The sequence below is a fragment of the Nilaparvata lugens genome, chromosome 6, assembly GCF_014356525.2.
Source record: "Nilaparvata lugens isolate BPH chromosome 6, ASM1435652v1, whole genome shotgun sequence".
Classification (NCBI taxonomy): domain Eukaryota; kingdom Metazoa; phylum Arthropoda; class Insecta; order Hemiptera; family Delphacidae; genus Nilaparvata; species Nilaparvata lugens.
In genome coordinates this window covers 65,922,999-65,944,758 of record NC_052509.1, presented here as the reverse complement: position 1 = coordinate 65,944,758, position 21,760 = coordinate 65,922,999, and the positions used below count along the sequence as shown (strand labels likewise).

General features: G+C 34.9%; 1 protein-coding gene across 6 annotated transcripts in view; it reads left to right on the top strand.

Moving 5' to 3' along the window:
- The window catches only part of LOC111048259 (potassium voltage-gated channel protein Shaker), a 692,857-nt gene that overhangs the window by 583,158 nt on the left and 87,939 nt on the right, over positions 1 to 21,760 (top strand). For all 6 annotated transcript variants that reach the window (XM_039431765.1, XM_039431762.1, XM_039431761.1 and 3 more), the window contains exon 3: positions 18,212 to 18,477. In XM_039431765.1, the coding sequence (XP_039287699.1) occupies positions 18,212 to 18,477 (266 nt within the window). The remainder of the gene's footprint in view (positions 1 to 18,211; positions 18,478 to 21,760) is intronic.

Genomic DNA, 21,760 nt, shown 5'->3' with positions numbered 1-21,760 from the left:
CTTGCTTTACGCCAGTATAGTCTCTCCGAACCTTATATAGTCTCTATAATCGGACCATCTTTTTCTTGGACGTCCTCTATCTCGTTTCCCAACTGGTTGGTACAATATGGACTGCTTAGAAATCCGGTCTCCTTTCATTCTATTCACATGTTGGAACCAATCATTTCTACTCCCATTTATTACTTTCCTTGCCCTATTACCATAGGTAAGAAAAGTATTGCTTTCCGAACAAAATTAAGGTACCCCAATATCTAAATTTCTATACGTTTCAAGGTCCCCTGAGTCCAAAAAAGTGGGTTTTGGGTATTGGTCTGTATTTGTGTGTGTTTGTGTATGAGTGTATGTGTGTCTGTGTACACGATATCTCATCTCCAAATTAACGGAATGACTTGAAATTTGGAACTCCATTGGACAGGAACCAGTTTTTTGTTTTCGATTTGAATGGATTGATTGGAACTGTTTCTTTACTGTAATAGCTGTTTGCAGTTTATTGAAAATTTTTGGTCTTAAATATGTGGCTGACCTCTGAGCAGCTGATGTTGTCATCCTGGGAATTGCCAAGTCCATGTTCCTTCTGTGAGTTTCTTGCGGGAACAAACTAGAGCTGTTCACAAAAAACTAGTTAATGAAAATTCGATGAATATATTTGCAACTAGCTATAATAGAGATGTTGGAAGAATAAAATTTTGATTCCTCTTACATTTTTGTGAAACTTCATCCTCCTATTGCATAAAATCGACTCCATTCAGTCAAAATTGATGAAGCTGCCATGTAGTGATAAAAATTTATTTTTCCCCATTCAATTATTTTTCAGTGTCAGTGTCCGCCTCAGTGAAATAGTATATTTCGCACCTAGGGCCGAAAATGAGACTTTTCCGGCTCGAAATCGGTTTTCAAGTCCGAGGCCGTAGGCCGAGGACTAGAAAAGATTGAGAGCCGGAAGAACATTTTTGCCCATGGTGAGAACGTTATTTTTCGCCACACAGAAAAATAAACAATATAAATATGAGAATAATTGTTTATTAGGCACTTCCGAAAGCAAAACAGGAAGGTCATAGCTCTAGCAAATCTGAGGTAATCTGAATATCAGGAAATTGTCCAAGGATGTTTATTTTCTATTCTGATTTGTCTAAATAACCTAAAAGATTATGTTCAATTATGTAAGAGGTTGAGTTTATACTTTGTATTCTTTCAAATAACAATAAGATGATATTATTATAAATGTTTTGATTCTCGAATAATAAACACAAATAATGAGAAGTTTTTTGATCAGCTGTTTTAGCACACTTGAAAATTGGAAAATCTGAATGTCAACGTCAAGAATGCTCTTTGTCGTTGACTTCGGAAGTTTAAGTTAGAAGTTCTATCCTACTCTGAAAATCGAATTTGAATAGTTTATAATATATATCTTATCCGTATTTTATTCATCCAAATAAAATGATAGTATCTTATTGAAGAATACTTATTCAATTCTAGAAGCATAAACTGATTCCGTTTCATAAACCATTTTGTAAGCACGTTCACATCAAATCAGAATCAGCTTACTTCAAGGTTATTTTACAGCCCTAGGGCCGTAAAACTTTTACCGGCCTGGTCAGAAAACAATCATTTTCGGCCTCCATATGACGCACGATAACCAGCTCATTACATCCAAGTGGGGCGAAAATATTATTCCCATAAGTTCTAAAGGGACTATTCATACTCGCTGGGTTGGGCTATGTTTGAATAGCCCCATAAGAACTTATAGGAATTATATTTTCTCTGAAGTCAGAAACTGATTCTGATATAGAATAGAATGACTTTTTTATTTGATGATGTGGCGAAGTTTGGACCGTAATGTCCTCTCTACCAATGTGAGAATCTGGCTTTATAAATCAGCTTTATCTGGAAGCTACAGGCTCAAACGAATGACCGGTGTTGGAAATAAAATGGGGAGGTGAAACGGTGGCTATAGAACGACATGTACGATTGATTAGTATCAATAAATAGACAGTTAGCATTAACCTGCCTATTAAGCTCTTGGCCAGCATATATAATGCAAGCGAGCCGTTTATTTCCGCTACTGTGTCAAACGATCGATTGCTGACGATCATTGTGTGCGTGAGAGAGAGAGAGAGACAGTAGATGGTCAAGTACATCTGTAAGAGAGAGAGTGAATGAATGAGTGCGTGTGTGAGAGAGATAGTAAACATGCAAGTGCCTATGTAAGGGAGAAAAAGTGATCAGGTAAGTTCATGTGTGTGAGATTGATAGATTGATTGATTTTTATTATGACGTGCTAGGTCTCGATAGACCCTGAGAGAGACAATAGATAGGCGTATGCTTGTGTGTGAGAGAGATAGTGAACAGGCGAATGCGAGTGTGTGTGAGAGATATTGAAGGAGTAATTGCATGTGTGTGAGAATGAGGCAGAGAACAGGCACGTGCATGTGTGAGACAGAGACAGTAGATGTAATAGAGTAATAGAGATAGTAAACTGACAAGTACATGTGTGTGAGAGAACAAGAGAGTGCATGTGTGTGAGAGAGATAGTTAACAAGCAAGTGCGTGTGAGTGAGAGAAAAAAATGAGAAAATAAGTGAATGAATGTGAGAGAGACAGTAGATAATAGTAGTAAATTATTATTATTATTATAGTAGATAGGCTGGTGCGTGAGAGTGAGAGGGACAGACAGTAGATGGGCAACTGCGTGTGAGTGAGAGAGAAAGTGAACAGGCAAGTGCGTGTGTGTGAGTGAGACAGTAGATAGACAAGAGCGTGTGTGAGAGAGAGAGAGATAGTGACCTGGCGACTGTCTGTAAAAGAGAAATTAGAAATATAAGTGCGTGTCTGTGTGAGAGAGAAAGTGAACAAGCAATTGCCTGTGTGTGAGAGAGAAATAGTAGACAGTCAAGTACGTGTGTGTGAGAGAGAAAGTAGATAAATTAGTGTGTGTGTGTGTGAGAAAGAGACAGTAGATAGACAAGTGCGTGTGTGTGAGAGAGATATTGAACATGGAAGTGCGAGCACTTGAGAGAGAGATAATAAACAGGCAAGTGCAAGTGCCTGAGAGAGACAGCAGATAGGGAAGTATAACACGTGTGTGTGTGAGTAAAACAGTAGAAAGGCGTGAGAGTGATTGATTGATTGATTGATTGATTGAGTACTTTATTTATGTAGATTACAATATATACTGGCTTATACACTTATATACAATAGCTTACAATACAGCAAAATTATAGATGAATTTACATAATATAGACTAAGAAAATAATTATTGAACTGTATATGATATGAAAAAGTAATTTGTAATATAATAACTATAGATAATTATATTGTTATGCATCTACATAAATTGGCGGAGCTTTGGACATATCAATGTCCATTCTTCGGAAAGAATATTAAAAATATCCTCCCAACTCTCTACCAAGTGAGAGAGATATTAAACAGACAACCGCATGTGTATGAGAAAGACATTGAACAATCGAATGCATGTGTGTGAGTGAGAGAGAGAGAGAGAGCGTAAAACGCATGCGTTTTGACGTGTGCCTGTCTGTGTCCACGAAACGTCTAAATATAAACGCAGGCAATCACTAAACGCCGACTTATATTATGTCTGTGAAAAACTATTCCGTTTCAAAAAGGCAACAAACAATCAGTCTGCAATCTATTCTGTTGTAACGATAGAAAAACGTTTCTGTATATTTTTAGATATAATTCTTGACACTGACGCACGAAATGGGATTTGAACATTCCCCCAGTCATTGAGAGTAGCCTATCATTCCAAGTGATTGTTCCTAAAGTGAGGTCCACGTTATAATGGCAGTGGAGAAAGATAGGAGAACAACGTTGCCGATCCTCTGTCTTGTCAATGCCTTCTATAGACGGTAGCTGATACAGGTTTATTGATGTGATATTAAATCACGTTACAATGTCAGTGGAGAAAGATAGGAGAACAACGTTGCCGATCCTCTTCTTGTCAATGCCTTCTATGGACGGTAGCTGATACAGGTTTATTGATGTTATATATATAAACTGTTCATTCTCGTTTAAAATAATCAATTATATTTTATTGAGCAAGAAATTATATTTTTCAATGGATTCTCATAATTAAGATGATATATTTTGTTAATTATCAATTCTACATTGTTAAAAGACGATCTGGCAACAGAGCAAAGCGAGGAAGAGATAGCGCTATCCGCTTTGCTGAATGATAGACAAGGATAGCTATACCATTGCTAATTAAACACTGTCATTATAACGTGGACCTCACCACTATAGATGTATTTCTCTGATGCTTCAATATTATTGGTTTTTATTCAGTATTTTTTTCGCTGAGAATGATGCCCTCATGAGCTCTAGGCTTGTGCGTGGATGATAAGGCGGATGATAAGAGAGAGGATATTATTTTCGGTCAAATCAACTACCTTAATTCAATATCTCAATCAAATATTTTTTATTCATTAAAGATTTATTACGTGAACAAATCATTTCAAGTTCTCTCAATTCATTATTCATTTGAGAAAGATTCTTACAATTTATCTATCTATTCAGATTACAATTTAAATAGATTGAATGAAAAAGACTTAGAAATTGTCAAAAACCACAGATTTATTGATACTTAGAAAGACCGGTTTCGGTTATTACACCATTGTCAATCTCTGATAAACCGCATACATTGTTTATCAGAGATTGACAATGGTGTAATAACCGAAACCAGTCTTTCTAAGTATCAATAAATCTGTGGTTTTTGACAATTTCTTTGTCGTTTTCATTCAATATGAATAATTACCACAATATCAACTTCTCAACTACACAAAAAGTGAATTTAAATAGAAACAGTAAACGAGCCAAGATAACGATAAACAGAAATCGTAGCCTGGATATATATTTTGTCAAGATAACTGCTTTTGATCGTTGTTTTATTCAGTTGTATACTCCATTCATCATTTTAATTATCCATTTATTTGATTTATATACAATAATCACACCAATTTACAAATCAATTACAATGATATAATGGAAAATAACAAGACAATAATGGATATAGAAGTAATATACATGCAGAATAATCTGACAAATTATCACAGATAATCTAACAAGAACATCACAAATTAAATAAAGGAAACAAACAGTAATCAAAATCGATGGTAGAAAGATATTATAAATACAGAAATTCAATCAAGGCACTCTGTCAGAAAACCAAGAGAATGTGATAGTATGCTTTGTTGAATTAATAAAATATCCATCTATAAATCTATCTGGAATCTAGAATGCTTCACCACACATTTTCACTTTGTTCACTCAATTGAAGTTTAATAATTTTTCTATATCTATTTTTCAAGATACAAATAAATTCTTGGATAGCATTTTCAGAATCAAATTCCCTATCTATCAAATAATCTGATGATAATTTTTTAGGATAGAAATTTCCAGTATAATCATATACTGTAATAACAAGTATTATACCAATCTATGTTCTAGCCTCTCTATGTTATTTCATTTCTAGATTGAATCATTGATTTAAAAAAATAGCTGAACAATTTCTATATTTGTTTGAGAACCAAAACTACTATCTTAGGCAGGTCACACACACCGATTAGTCAAGACAAGACAAGACATGATCAGACAAGTTTAGTCACAATACTTCACATTGCTGCTTATGATGCAACACACACTGATTAGTCATTGCAATTAGACATGTCTCCATAATAATAATAGTAATAATATCGAGTGACGTGGCTGGCTCAGGTCTGGTGTCAGAGTTCTCAGGTCGCAACTGATCAATTTCAGGGCCTCTGACATGACCTAACGACTACTTTTTAGGCAGCCGGGACCGACGGCTTAACGTGTCCATCCGATACACGGGGTATGACCCGAGATACATATGTCTCCATGAGCAAGTATGTGAATTATTGTGACTAAACGTGACTAGTCTTGTCTTGACTAATCGGTGTGTGACCAGCCTAAGATAGTAGTTTTGGTTCCCAAACAAAATTAATATAGAAATTGTTCAGCTATTTTTAAACCAATGACCCAATCTAGAAGTGAATCATAGAGAGGCTAGAACGTAGATTGTTATTATAATAATTGTACTGGAAACTACTATCGTCAAAAATTATCATCAGATTATTTGATAGATAGGGAATTTGATTCTGAAAATGAATTTATTTGTTTCTCGAAAAAATTATTAAACTTCAATTAAGTAAACAAAGTGAAAATGTGTGGTAAAGCATTCTAGATTCCAGATAGATTTATAGATGGATATTTCATTCATTCAACTTAGTATCCTATCACATTCTCTTGATTCCTTGACAGAGTGCTTTGAATAAATTTCTCCAATACTTATAATATTTCTTTACTATCGATTTTGATTGTTGTCGTTGGTTCCCTTTATTGAATTTGTGATTATTTTGCTAGATTATTTTGTGTGTATATTACATCTATATTTTCGGCTTCTTATTTTTCATTCTCTCACATTATTGTACTTTAGTTGTAAATTGGTGTAACTGGTGTAATAGCTTATCTCATCTTGACAGTATTACCATAATCATTCCTCCACAACACTATTTATATCCTCCTACTCCAACAACATAGGTTTCATCAAGTAATAGTATTCTACAAATCAAAATATTTCTTTTGAAGTGAATAGATATGTTCCTTATTCAAGAGCCAACGTCGTGAACTGTAGTTTATATCAGTTCACCCCCTATACAGTAGTTTGTTTCTATAGATATACACAAATAACGATTACCTCCAGCGGAATAAGAATCAGTCTTGTCTATTTCAGCGTGCATTTAGAGAAATAAATGAGATGTCATACCTTATTATCGAGTGGTATGTCAATAAACGTCACAATATATTATTAATACACTTATAACAATGTCGGCTTCCGACCTGATTCCGATAACATTTACATAGCAATTTGTTTGCTCGTGTTCTCTGGTACTTCAAAACAGGGGGTTATTTGAGGGGCTGATCAACAAGTAGTACCTCAATGAATCGATTATTACTAGTAGTTCTGTGAACAGTAGACCTCGCGCTCAGTAAGTTACATTGACCTGTTGTTATGTTTTCTCAAAAATTAATAAATAATTTATCAATTTGAAATGCTTTCAAAAATCTTAAATAAACATGGAGCTTTCAGTCCTATCGTACCGTGACGTGTCGTCCCGGAATGTGAGTGTGAGCGCTGTTATCAGGTCTGGCTGCCGTCGATACGCCAATCCAATCAGAGAACATTCTGTGTTGTCGTGTTGGCGAAAAAACGGTGTGTTGAAATTAACAAAATAAACTACCATAATGCTGATTTCCTATAAACTTCATTTCTCACTTTTCATGATTTTAGGAATCAATTTCTTTTCAATAAAATTTGTTGCAATTTTAATCATCAGATTAAAAACGAAGAATGTAGAAAAAATGTTTTCTTTCAATAACTCCAAACTCCAATCTAGACTCATGGCCTCAGCTTATGGCTTATGAGAAGACTGAGTTAGTAGACAACTGTCTACTAACGTTGATGGAAAGATATATAATTCAAGATGATCGATGTTTTTGAACGGATAGTATCATAGTCCACTAGACAGCTGATTTATGATGAATAATTATAAGTCCGATTTTTACGGTAATATTGGCGTTCAAAGGAGACTCCTTTTCCTTTTATATTATCCTTAAAATGCAACATTTCAAAAAACCGTATGTAAAAGTCGACGCGAAATTCAAAAAGGAACATACCTGTCAAATTTCATGAAAATCTATTGCTGCGTTTCGCTGTAAATGCGGAAGATATAAACATAAAGAGAAATGCAAAACCGTCGACTTGAATCTTAGACCTCACTTCGCTCGGTCAATAATGTTATAATTTCATGCTGGGAAATATATTTTACGAAGAGGAATCGAGCATCAAAACTCAGCTTTTAATACAACATGATAAAATGTCAGAGGCATGGTGAATGAGAATGATTCTCATTCATCCAATTCATAAGAGAACAAGCATTTATATATCAAGAATAGTAAACATGCTTCTTCAATACCTCCATTTTTGAAGTTATAGAGCAATATTCTTTTTTTAATATTTTTTCTCTCCCTATCATTTTGATGATGTACTTATTGTGTAATGATAATACTGAGGGAGATGCCAACATAAGCTCTCAGGCTTGTGCGTGGGTAATGAGTGAGAGGGATGATGATGAGAGATGACAACTTTTTTAGGTAGTCGGGACCGACAACTTATCGTCTCCTCCGAAATACGGAGACTGAGTCAATAAAGAATAAAGAATGAAGCTTCTTTGAAGTACGAGAATACAGTAGTTCTTCTCGTTCTTAAAATACACGGTTGAAATATAGTAGAATAAAAATAGAAATATAGAAAAATAAAAATCTCTGTACCCTTTTTGAATTATTCTTATCACAACATGTTTCAACATTGATGCCATTTTCAAGTGTTATGAAGTGAATAAATAATTAATACTGCTGGAAGATTTTTATTTTGATCATATGTTAGTGTATTCTTATGATTTTATGAACTAGGACTGTAAATTACGCCCTATACAGGAAAGAGATATATAGTAATGATTTTGAAATATAGATCACGGTTGAGCCAAAGACCTTAAAGAGATATAGACCCACAATGACTATGCCTTCCCAATGATAGCTCTTACTTGAAATTGAAGGCCGCCATTGGGGTATTTTAGCACGAATATTATATCTATATATATTTGTAATACAATAGATCACAAAGGCATTGGTGGCATTGGTATGTAATAATCTTTTGGGTTGCCGCCCCCTCAATGGCGGATTTCAATTCCAAGTACGACACTAGCGCTGTATGTGAGTCTATGCATCTTTAAGGTCTTTGGGTTGAGCTTAAGAGTATATTGAAATGAATTTCTACAGCTTTGACTAATCTAGGACAATTCAAAGTGTGTTTCAAACTCATATGTTTCAAAATTATGATGTGTTCAGGCTACATTGATGCCATGATATAGTTGTGATGATCTTTAGACTTCTAGATTTCAATTTGTTGGATAGGCTCCAGCACTTTGATGTTCCCAGAAACTGTAATTCAAATGGCGGAAGTTATATAATCTCTCAGTAGGAAACCTCTTATATAATCAGTCATTGATCATATTATAATCCATGAACTTCAGTTTTCTCGACTTCTTTTCTTGAATTATTTGTTTACTTTTAAAATGACAGTTAATGGAAACATGTAGTATGCTTTTCTAGTATTAGCTCAGAGAATCTAAGAATTTTTCTGGTATTAGACTACTGATAGAAGTCCTATAGCATCACTATAGTGAGCTCCACAATATAATGGCAGAGGAGAAAGTTAGGACAGAAACTTTGCCGATCGTCTGTCTTGTCAATGCCTTCTATAGACGGTAGCTGATACAGGTTTATTGATGTAATAACAACTGTTCATTCTCGTTTACAATAATATATATAATTATATAAAAGCGAAATGGCACTCACTCACTGACTGACTGACTGACTGACTGACTGACTGACTCACTCACTCACTCACTCACTCACTCGCAGTACTAAAAATCTACCGGACCAAAAACGTTCAAATTTGGTAGGTATGTTCAGTTGGCCCTTTAGAGGCGCACTAAGAAATCTTTTGGCAATATTTTAACTCTAAGGGTTGTTTTTAAGGGTTTGAAGTTCGTCTTTTAGTATGTATATTCTTCTTCTCCCAATCTCTTAATTATAATTGAAATTTCCCTATAATATGTTTCTATAGAACTATAATCTAGATAGAGTACCTCTTCGAAACAGTTGTTAACTGGCAACTAAGTTAATAATTTTGTCAGGTTGGCATTAAGTTGAGTTGACTTTGTTAGGTTGGCACCAAGTTGAAGATTTAAATGCATTTATCGCGGAAAAATTGATTATGCACTGCTACTTCAATCCTGGGAATATTATATTACTAGCCGTCATGCTCGCTTCGCTCGCCATATCCGTTTAGTCTGGCCCCCGACTGGATTGTCCTAACATACGATAAAAATGCTCAAATGAAAAATGCAGGCGAACGAAGCGAGCCTGCTGATTTCATTCTTGGACGATCCATTTGGGGGTCCTGGCTAGACGGATATGGCGAGCGAAGCGAGCCTGACGTTTAGTCAACTATACTTTATTGAGCAAGAAATTATTTTTTTTAAAGTTTCATAATTATAAGATGGAATATTTTGTCAATTATTTATTAATCCTACATTGTTGAGAGACGATCTGGCAGCAGAGCAAAGCGAGAAAGAGATAGCGCTATCCGCTTTGTTGAATGATAGACAAGGAAAGCAATACTATTGCTAATCAAACACTGCCATTATAACGTGGACCTCACTATGGTAGTAACAAGCTTTTACAGTTGCTGAAATCATAAAATAAAGTAACTACACTACCATTATTTCTGCTGAATCATATCCATTGTTTCAAAGCTCAATCACAATCCAGATTTTTTGCTTTTACTGACTAGACATCTCAATTATTAACCTTTCTCACAACTTCAATCTATGATCAAAATAGAACAATTTTCCATTTCTACTCAAATCGTAGAAGCTCTTTTAGAAATATTTTTACTTTCCTTGCCCTATTACCATAGGTAAGGAAAGTATTGCTTTCCGAAAAAAATTAAGATACCCCAATTTCTAAATTTCTATACGTTTCAAGGTCTCCTGAGTCCAAAAAAGTTGTTTCTGGGTATTGGTCTGTATGTGTGTGTGTGTGTGTGTGTGTGTGTGTGTGTGTGTGTGTGTGTGTGTGTGTGTGTGTGTGTGTGTGTGTGTGTGTATGAGTGTATGTGCGTCTGTGTACACGATATCTCATCTCCCAATTAACGGAATGACTTGAAATTTGGAACTTAATGTCCTTACACTATAAGGATCCGACATGAACAATTTCGATCAAATGCAATTCAAGATGGCGGCTAAAATGGCGGAAATGTTGTCAAAAACAGGGTTTTTCGCGATTTTCTCAAAAACGGCTCAAACGATTTTGATCAGATTCATGACTAGAAAAGTCATTGATAAGCTCTATCAACTGCCACAAGTCTCATATCTGTAAAAATTTCAGGAGCACTGCACCATCTATGCAAAGTTTGATTTTAGATTCCCAATTATCAGGCTTCAGATACAATTTAAACAGAAAATTCCCAGTGGAAACGATTGAGCATGGACATCTCTTCAATTAATGTTCGGTAACATTTTCACTTAAAATTGAAATTAAGCACGAAATTCGAGAAAATGTTATTATTTCAATTGCAAACTGTTGGCAACTGTTGATTCTATCAAATGATTCACTATGAAGAGATAGCAGACCTCGTATGTCTCCAGCGTTATTGTCCTGTCATTAGCCGGCACAGATCTTTGTTTATAAGTAGACTTGAGATGCGCGTGCACACTAGCGTCAGGTGATCAATTTTCATAACGGCAAGGAAAGTTGTGTGAGTGCGCCACACCAGATTTTTTTTATAAAAATTGCCTCTATGAATTCAAATATCTCCCTCAAAACAATTATTACAAGAACTTGTTATTGATTTCATTCATATTTCTTCAACTAAATGAGGAGAATTTATTTATTTATCCATAAATTGATAGATACAATATGATTCTCAACCATGAATGATTGGGAAGGGAACAACCGGCTTGAAGCTGTGACACACAGATAGTCATTGAACAGATCAAGGGTGTGCAGGAGTTTGTGCCTCCCGCGATTTGGACTATTATTTTGAATCTTAAGCTGTGTGCACATATTCGCGCTTCCAACCCGCACCGAGCACGCTCCTCCCTCGTACCGCCCTCGTACCACCATCGAACCACAGTCGCTCCGCCCACACACCCATCATGAACGATACGGAAGATGTTAGATCTTCTCGCGTTCCCCGGTCGAACCACTGTTGCTCCCCGGTCGATCATCAATCGCTCTGCTGGAGTGACGTTCGGTTGCGGAGCAGAGCGAAAGTCTGTACGCACCTTAATACTGAATCTCTCAGCCTTGTGTTCTATAGTGCAATATTTCTAAAGTTTTTAATTTATTGTGATACATTCTGTGATTCATTTAGAGTATAAAATTAAACTTCAAAATTCAAAATTTTAAATCATCATTCCTGGACCGAAAATCAAGTGACGAAGCAGTGTGTGACTATATAACCTTATCTTTTGGACAACATTAACATTTTATCAAAATTTTTGGAGAGAAATAGTACAGGCTCAGCCTAGTTTTTCCTCCAATGTCATAATTGTATTATGATTATAGTATTTTATACAATAAATGAATAAATAAAATAAATAGTGTTCATTCATACACTTATAAGTTTGAGGTTACAACACCGAGGACTCAGTGTAAGATTTTATACATGTGTGACGTCTCCATCCGGGGCATTGCTCAAGTATAAACCAGGAACCCCCCGAGGAGCGTTACAAAGCCCAAAACTTTCCCTTTTTCTCAAATTTAGATTGAAATTTTCCAAAAATAGGTGATGTTTATCACTTCATAAGTTTTGTCCAATTTTGAGTCCATAATCTATATATATAAAAGCAAAAAGGCACTCACTCACTGACTGACTCACTCACTCACTCACTCACTCACTCACTCACTCACTCGCATAACTAAAAATCTACCAGACCAAAAACGTTCAAATTTGGTAGGTATGTTCAGTTGGCCCTTTAAAGGCGCACTAAGAAATCTTTTGGCAATTTTTTAACTCTAAGAGTTGTTTTTAAGGGTTTAAAGTTCGTAGTTTAGCATGTATATTCTTTTTCTCCCAATCTCTTAATTATAATTGAAATTTCCATATCATATGTTACTATAGAACTATAATCTAGATAGAGTACCTCTTCGAAACAGTTGTTAACTGGCAACTAAATTAATAATTTTGTCAGGTTGGCATTAAGTTGAGTTGACTTTGTTAGGTTGGCACCAAGTTGAAGATTTGAATGCATTTATCGCGGAAAAATTGATTGGGCACTGCTACTTCAATCCTGAGAATATTATATTACTAGCCGTCAGGCTCGCTTCGCTCGCCATATCCGTTTAGCCAGACGTTTAGTTTGGACCCCCGACTGGATTGTCCTAACATAAATGATAAAAATGCCCAAATGAAAAATGCAGGCGAGCGAAGCGAGCCTGTTGATCTCATTCTTGGACGATCCAGTCGGGGGTCCAGGGGGCGGAGCCCCCTGGCTAGACGGATATGGCGAGCGAAGCGAGCCTGACGGGTAGTAAAATATAATTTAATATTTTGAACTAGAATGAACAGTTGATATCACATCAGATATACCGGTATCAGCTATCCTCCATAGAAGGCATTGACAAGACAGAGAATCGGTAACGTTGTTCTCCTATCTTTCTCCACTGCCATTATAACGTGAACCTCACTATAGGTACAATATCCTCTTGACTCACAGAAATCTCCGAATACATTTAACTGTGGGTCATTACACTGTGATGAGTTTCATAGGTATGTTACTCATTGACTGGCAGAAGCTGGGCTGGTTGGCTGGTGACGATCTTGTCATCGTCATGGGATACTTTATCTCCCTCTATCTCTCCATCTCTGTATCTCTCCATCACACTATCTCTCTATCAGCGTGGGCAAAAGCCACATTACGACGCGTATTAGCACACAGGAATTTGGCAGCGGATCAAAAACAGTCGCGACATGGAATTAAGTTTTATATTCTATAAAAGAAGACCGCAAACGCTGCATGGCTCCATGCTCATAAATCGTCCTTGTAATATAATTTCGCCAAATTTATTAGCAGCAATAAAAACTCTCTAATTCAAGTGAGAAATTACAGTTTTGGCTCTGATTTCAATTTTGAAATAATATGTTTGTAGGATAAGTGTCCTATTCCTATAGAATTGATTCACACTTATTATTACAGAATATCATTCTACTATATAATTGATCCACTCACATAATATCACTATCCGTTGTTTTATAGAAACTATTCTCATAAATAATTCATTACTGGCATCTCAACAAAGGTGAATGGATTTGACTTTATTTTAATTAAAAGATCGTCCCTCGTAAATCATTCAATTACTATTAACTTTTGAAGAGGGTACTCAGATTTTATATTTTCAATTTCTTGTTCAAATAAATCACATCACATCAAAACTTTCCAATACTCACAGAGAAACACTTGCTTAAATTAAATAAAAATACTAAGAAATTGTCAAAAACCACAGATTTATTGATAGAAATAGACCGGTTCAGGTTGTTACACCATTGTCAATCTCTGATAATCTAAAACTAAATACAAGAGCAGCCCAGATTTATTGATACTTAGAAAGACCGGTTTCGGTTGTTACACCATAGTCGATCTCTGATAAACTAAAACTAAATACAATAGCAGTAGAATTTATACTAGTAGGCGAGTACTGCTTTTGTTCAAGGGCATGAACGCCTGCCATTGGCCCAGCCAGACAGTCTCCTCCCACTTAACGGTGTCACAAAATGGTGGCTTAAGCAACAGACTCGCAATGATAACAAAAAAAACTAACATAAATATGTTACAAACAAAATATACATAGTATAACACATACGTCTAACAAAATATATTTGTAACAACAACATATAAAAGTTAAGTTACTGACGAAATATAAAGCATAATAAATAATCAATTATCAATAGTAGTTGACACAATGATCAATAATTACAAAGTAGTGGGAACAAAAGAAAAACATCCCAAGGCTTAGTGCCGGTTGCACAACAGCCGGTTAAATTTTAACCGTGATTAATTCCACGAGAACCAAACAGAGAAGCTGTCTTTTCAAAAACGCCTTTTCTGATTGGCTCTCGTGAAATTAATCACGGTTAAAATTTAACCAGCTTTTGTGCAACCGGGCCTTAGTCTGTGAGAGATGGCACAAATAAATACAATGTATCTCATGCTTTGATTGTCCTATCTCCACATAGATTCATATAGTAATTCTCCGTTACACATTATTTTACAAACTGAAATAGTTACTGAACAGGTGACAGTATTCATCTCGCAGATTCATCCTTTGATGGCAGAATTACAGTGTAATTTTGATTACAGTATACAGATTGTATTTAAAGATTAAAAATGATTAAAGAAAAAAAGATAAAAATGTATTTAAAGATTGGAATTCTGTCTGTTGAGTGAGTCTCCATTAAATGCTGCCGCCAAATGAGTTTAAGTGGGCTATGAAATTCAAATTCAAATGATTTATTTGCATTTTCATTCGTTTACAATATGACGTTTTTTGGAGCTCCTCTTCAGTTTGGAAGCGCTGCCCTCAAAGTAATGTCTTGAGTTTAGGGAAAACGAACGAGTTACTAGTAACCACGGTATATAAAAGAAGACGGTAGGTGTCACGCGCATGTTTGTGATAAATTCCCGGTGTAGCTGACGTCATTTTAAATCCGATCATCTGTTTTTAAGAAATAAGTTTCATAAATTGCCAATAGGTGTTAAAAACCTCGGTTGGTGGTGATGACGCAATCTAGCTGGCTGGCCACAGCGCACACATTTCATGACCACTACCGTTTTCATCTAAATACCGTGCTAGTAACCAAGTCAGTGATCGAAATTATCCCATTTGATTTGCACAGCACAGTGAGGCCGAGCTGTCATGGATTACAACGATTCTGGAAGACATTTGAACTTGACGTCTTTAATTTTCCGACACCATTCACGCACAATGTCATCACTCATAATGTTTTCGGCGTGGAATTGAATAATTCTATTCTCCATTAGATTTATACTGTACTATTTGTTACTTTCCTTGCCCTATTACCATAGGTAATGAAAGTATTGCTTTCCGAAAAAAATTAAGGTACCCAATTTCTAAATTCCTATACGTTTGAGTATAGGTCTATACGTTTTGGGTATTGGTCTGTATGTGTGTGTGTGTGTGTGTGTGTGTGTGTGTGTGTGTGTGTGTATGTGTGTATGAGTGTATGTGCGTCACGATATCTCATCTCCCAATTAACGGAATGACTTGAAATTTGGAACTTAAGGTCCTTTCACTATAAGGATCCGACACGAACAATTTCGATCAAATGCAATTCAAGATGGCGGCTAAAATGGGAAAAATGTTGTCAAAAACAGGGTTTTTCGTGATTTTCTCGGAAACGGCTCCAACGATTTTGATCAAATTCATACCTAGAATAGTCATCGATAAGCTCTATCAACTGCCACAAGTCCCATATCTGTAAAAATTTCAGGAGCTCCGCCCCATCAATGCAGATAGATTCCCAATTATCAGGCTTCAGATACAATTGGAACGAAAAAAATTAAGTGGAGTAGATTGAGCATGAAAATCTCTACAATTAATGTTCAGTAACATTTTCACCTAAAATTGAAAATAAGCTTTAAATTCGAGAAAATGTGATTATTCAATTGCAAATTATTGTTGATTCTATTAAATCATTCACTATGAAGAGATAGCAGACCTCATGTGTGTCTCCAGCGTTATTGCCCTGTCACCAGCTGGCTCAAATCTTTGAATAGTAGACTTGAGATGCGCGGGAACACTAGCGTCAGGTGATCAATTTTCATAACGGCAAGGAAAGTTGTGTGAGTGCGCCACACCAGATTTTTTTTGCTTGCAAAAACGAATAACACTTGGAGGATGACTCAAGTGAGGAGGTCATGTTTGTGGGATAATAACTTTACAAATCTGACGATCTAGCCGCACCGATCACAGGGTGTTTGGTGGGGATAACAAGCTGTTCAGCTAGGTGTAAATCATCCCCTAACACTTGTCTGTGTTCTATGATATGCGATTAGAGGTTGAAAAACGAATGACCGTTGTACTATATAATGACCCTGGTCTATAATATTATTGTAAACTACAGTATGATATTATCCAGATAATCTACACCATCACCATATCACCACACTTGATGTTAAATTTGTTTGTTTTCCTCCCATTTGATTATCATGCTATGTCAAATCTGTTGATGAATGTTGATAGAAATGAAAGAAAACGAAAAAAGAAAAGAAAGAAATATTTATTGCCAAAATCATTAAACATACTTTACAAATGTGAAAAATATAAAAATTTTCATATACAATACATTACAAAAACTTGAAATTGAAATATTTTCCATTTAAAAATCGATTATAATATTATCATTGGCGTTACCAGCAAAACTAAGTAGTTTGAGCGATGGCAACAAGTAATCAGTCGGCTATAATTAGTGGCTTGAGATTCAGTCGAAAATAGAAAAAATATAATAAAGAAAAAAGAAACATATGGAATGTATGAAAAACTAGAAAAAAAATAAAATTTCAATTTGAAAAGAAGAAGTACTAAGAGTGAAATACTAAGAGAGCAGAAAAACTAGAATGAATTCATAATAATTTAAAAACTCAAAAGAAAAAGAGATTATTCATGTAATTATTAATCTACAATTCACTGTACATATGTAATCCATTCAGTAACATAATGTAATTCATTTGTAGCATATATGCGATTCCTTTTGTAAGCAAAGAGAGAATTAGAAAAACAATACAATACAGTACACATGACACAAAAAATAAAACTTAAACTCAGAGAGAGAAAATTAATCTGGGAGTATAGCCCTACTAATAATGAATTCAGAGGAACTGAGGAAGACAGTATATGTACATCAAATTAAAATATTTTAGGTATGATATCTTCTGTCTTCATCCAGCTTTCAATTTTTAATTTAAATGTTGTCAATATCATGGAAATATTGTTATTTTGTTTGCAAGATGAGAAGACTGAGGTTTGAAAAACAACTTCAAGATCTGAACCAATTCAAACCAGCTCCTTATATTTATATTTGACGTGTTTTCTCACCCATTCAATCATTCTATGTCAAATCTGCTCTCACAAATTAGTTTAGATTAGTAGGCCTACTTTAGTGGGTGGACTAATGTTTGAAATGCAACTGCGGAATCTGAATCAGCTGAAACCAGTCCCTCATATTTATCATATTTGATGTGTTTCTCACGCATTCAATCAGTATATGTCAAATCTGATCTCATAAATGAGTTCACGTTAGTACTCTTGTTTGCTGGGTGTGTGAGATGAGGTTTGAAATGCAACTGCGGAATCTGAACCAGTTCAAACCGGTTCCTTGTGATTTTGAGGTTGAATTTGTTTGTTTTCTCTCTCATTCAATTATTCTGTGACAAATCTGTTTATATATATATTCCTTACAATAAATTACTCTTTGTTGAACCTGTTTCCATAAATGAATACTTTGATAATTTGAAATTTTGTTTGCCAGGTGAGTGGACTAAGGTTCGAGACGCAACTGCGCACGCTGAACCAGTTCCCCGACACGTTGCTTGGAGACCCGGCGCGCCGCATCCGCTACTTTGACCCCCTGCGCAACGAGTACTTCTTCGACCGGAACCGGCCCAGCTTCGACGCCATCCTCTACTACTACCAGAGTGGAGGTCGGCTGCGACGACCCGTCAACGTGCCTCTAGACGTCTTCTCCGAGGAGATCAAATTCTACGAACTCGGCGAGCTGGCCACCAACAAGTTCCGGTCAGCAAATGTCCCATATTGGGCGCCATTTTTTTATATCTGTTCATTATTATTGGTTCTTTCGATCTATCAATCGTTCATCAATCATTCATCATCATCTTCATCAATCATTGTCATCATCATCATCATCAACAAAACCCCAATTCACTCCTGAAACACACATTATTTAGGACAACTATTCTGCATGAGTTGGATATAATAATTCTATTAATCTGTACATCAGCTGATTGTTGAGCATGAGTAGAAAAGCTATTAATACTAAGAGTTATGTAAACTCAATGCAGTCATGCACTAAGGGGCCTCAACCCACAGAAAGTGATCAGAGCAGGGTGCAATTCCTTAGCAATGACTTTCACAATTGTAGTCTCTCAGCTGCTATTAGCTGCAATAGATTAGATATACACTTCATATACTGAATGAAAAAGACTAAGAAATTGTCTTATTGTCTTATGTCTTATGTCAATATTAATAATTACCACAATATCAACTTCTCAACTACACTTCATATACTCCACAGTAATCTATCAATAATCTCTACAGCCCTTAAAGCAATGTGGCTGCAGCTGTGAGGTTAGAGTAGTCACTAAGGAATTGCATCCCTAAAAAGATATAACTAAGATACCTAACACTCCTCTGATCATTGTCTGCAGATCAATCTCTGTATACCCAGGCCCTGTAGGTTTTGTGTGGAATCTCCTCAGTTTATTAGTGTGCTTGATATGGTAGCTTTTAGGCTGTATGGAATGCACTATGCTTGTATGTAGTTGTAGTGAGCAAGTTGTGTTACTGGTAGAAAGATTGGCTGAAAGGATAGTATTGCTTGAATAATATATTGGCAAATCATATAAATATGATTGGGAAGGAACAACAGGCTTGGCCCAAAACTATTCCATTCCCAAATTTTGATTACATGTCCAAAAAATAGGTTATGTCTCTTCAGTAAGAAGTTCAAGCTCAACTTTCGTCCAAAAATAAATATGAGATGCAAATTTTAAATTTAGAAAAATTAAAACACCAAATTATAGTTAAATATTACACTTAATTATCACTGCACATTGTATTAATTAAGTTATTTTATGAATTTTGAAGCCAAAAATACACACAAATTCTCACTAAGAACAGCTGATGTAATTATTGTAATAATCATCAATGATCACACTATTATTCCGTGAATTTCAGAAGGTATTCAAATAACTACCCACCTTATAATATTGGGCTAGATCTCTAGAAGATCATTATTTGGTGATCATATCGAAATACTCTAGTATCATAAAATCAAGTTTCATAAAAAATGTGGGCTGCACTTGAAAATAATATGCTCCTCTATCAACCAATCGCAGATTGAATTTAAAGGTGCATTATAATTTATTTATTCAGTCATGTATACAATATCACACTTATGTGAGAAGGTAGGCCTACAACAGGCTTATGCCCAAAACTGTCCCTTCTCAAATTTTTACTATAGTCAAATTTGAATATTGTAGGTTGAGCTTATGAATACATGATGATGAATTCATATAAGCTACTATTATGATGAAATCCTTCCTCATTATCATCATATTATCCTCAAGGGTACACTCAAATCATGAAATTTTATGAAATAAAATTTTTATTTCTATTTTAAAATCATAAAATAACTTAATTAATACAATGTGCAGTGATAATTAAGTGTAATATTCAACTATAATTTGGTGTTTTAATTTTTCTAAATTTAAAATTTGCATCTCATATTTATTTTTGGACGAAAGTTGAGCTTGAACTTCTTGAACCTCTTTTATAAAATAAAATTTTTATTTTTATTTTAAAATCATAAAATAACTTAATTAATACAATGTGCAGTGATAATTAAGTGTAATATTTAACTATAATTTGGTGTTTTAATTTTTCTAAATTTAAAATTTGCATCTCATATTTATTTTTGGACGAAAGTTGAGCTTGAACTTCTCATAGAAGAAACATAACCTATTTTTTGGACATGTAATCAAAATTTGGGAATGGAATAGTTTTGGGCCAAGCCTGTTGTTCCTTCCCAATCATATTTATATGATTTGTTATTGTATACACGTATAAATAAATAAATAAATAAATAAATTTTGAATAGAATACAAAGAGAGAACAGCTTCAAGATCAAATAAAAAGTATTGTTAGTGATACTATACATTGATATATTAGATTATCCTGTAACCAGTCTTCTATTATTGTAAATAATTTTGATTGTGTGTTATTAGAATCCATTGTGATATCAGTTAGCTGCATGGAAGCATATGCATGATAGTCCCATCCTTCTGATGAATTTATTCTCATAACTAACCCTAGCTTATTAAGCTAAGCCTCATCTATACCTTTTCAGTAAAGCGCCTTCAGGCCTTCACTTATTTTATTTAGCCTAATGCTTGCCCTAACTCTACCTTAAACATTCCTAATGGATGACTTTATCAACACTTAATCTCATCTAGTAAAGCAGCCTTGCTCTAGAATTGTAACTGGCTACTAACGCTTATGCCAAATTCCAATTTAAGATTTTGAAGTATTTTCAATTATTGCTTGGGAATAAGGAGCTCCATGTTAGGGGCTAACTCGTCCAAAATCATTCAAATAACTGCCCTGGTATCAGACGAGACAAAAAAAGAATAATGAATGAATAATCACTAAAGTGAGGTCCACGTTATAACGGCAGTATTTTATCAACATTGGTATTGCTATCCTTGTCTATAATACGACAAAGCAAGTAGCGCTATCCTTCTCTATCAGTTTCTAATGATCTAAACAAAATATACAATCTACGATCTCTACATAATATTCTTGCATGAAAACTCACAATGTTCTAGTATAAAATAGTAAAGTTGGATCACATAATTTCAAATGACAAATATACAATGGAAATTTGTTAATTATTAATCATTGAAAAATATTTTCCTAGACGGATAAAATACAATTGATTATTTTCAACAAGGATGGAGATTTGATAGTACATCAGATATACCGGTATCAGCTTTCCTCTATAGAGGGCAGTGACAAAGCAGAGAATCGGCAACGCTGTTCTGCTATATTTTCATTCACTGCCATTATAACTTGAACCTTACTATAAGCAAGTGATCTTCAATCCTTGAGAAATTATCCAATGATCAATACACATAATATTCACTTAATAATCTACACAATATCCCTTGAAGCACGATATGAATTATAATTCTGTTTTCTTCTCTAATTCGTCGAATTTACAGTGTTACACTATCTTCACATTCATTTATCACATTTATCGCATTGTGTAAGAATACTTAAC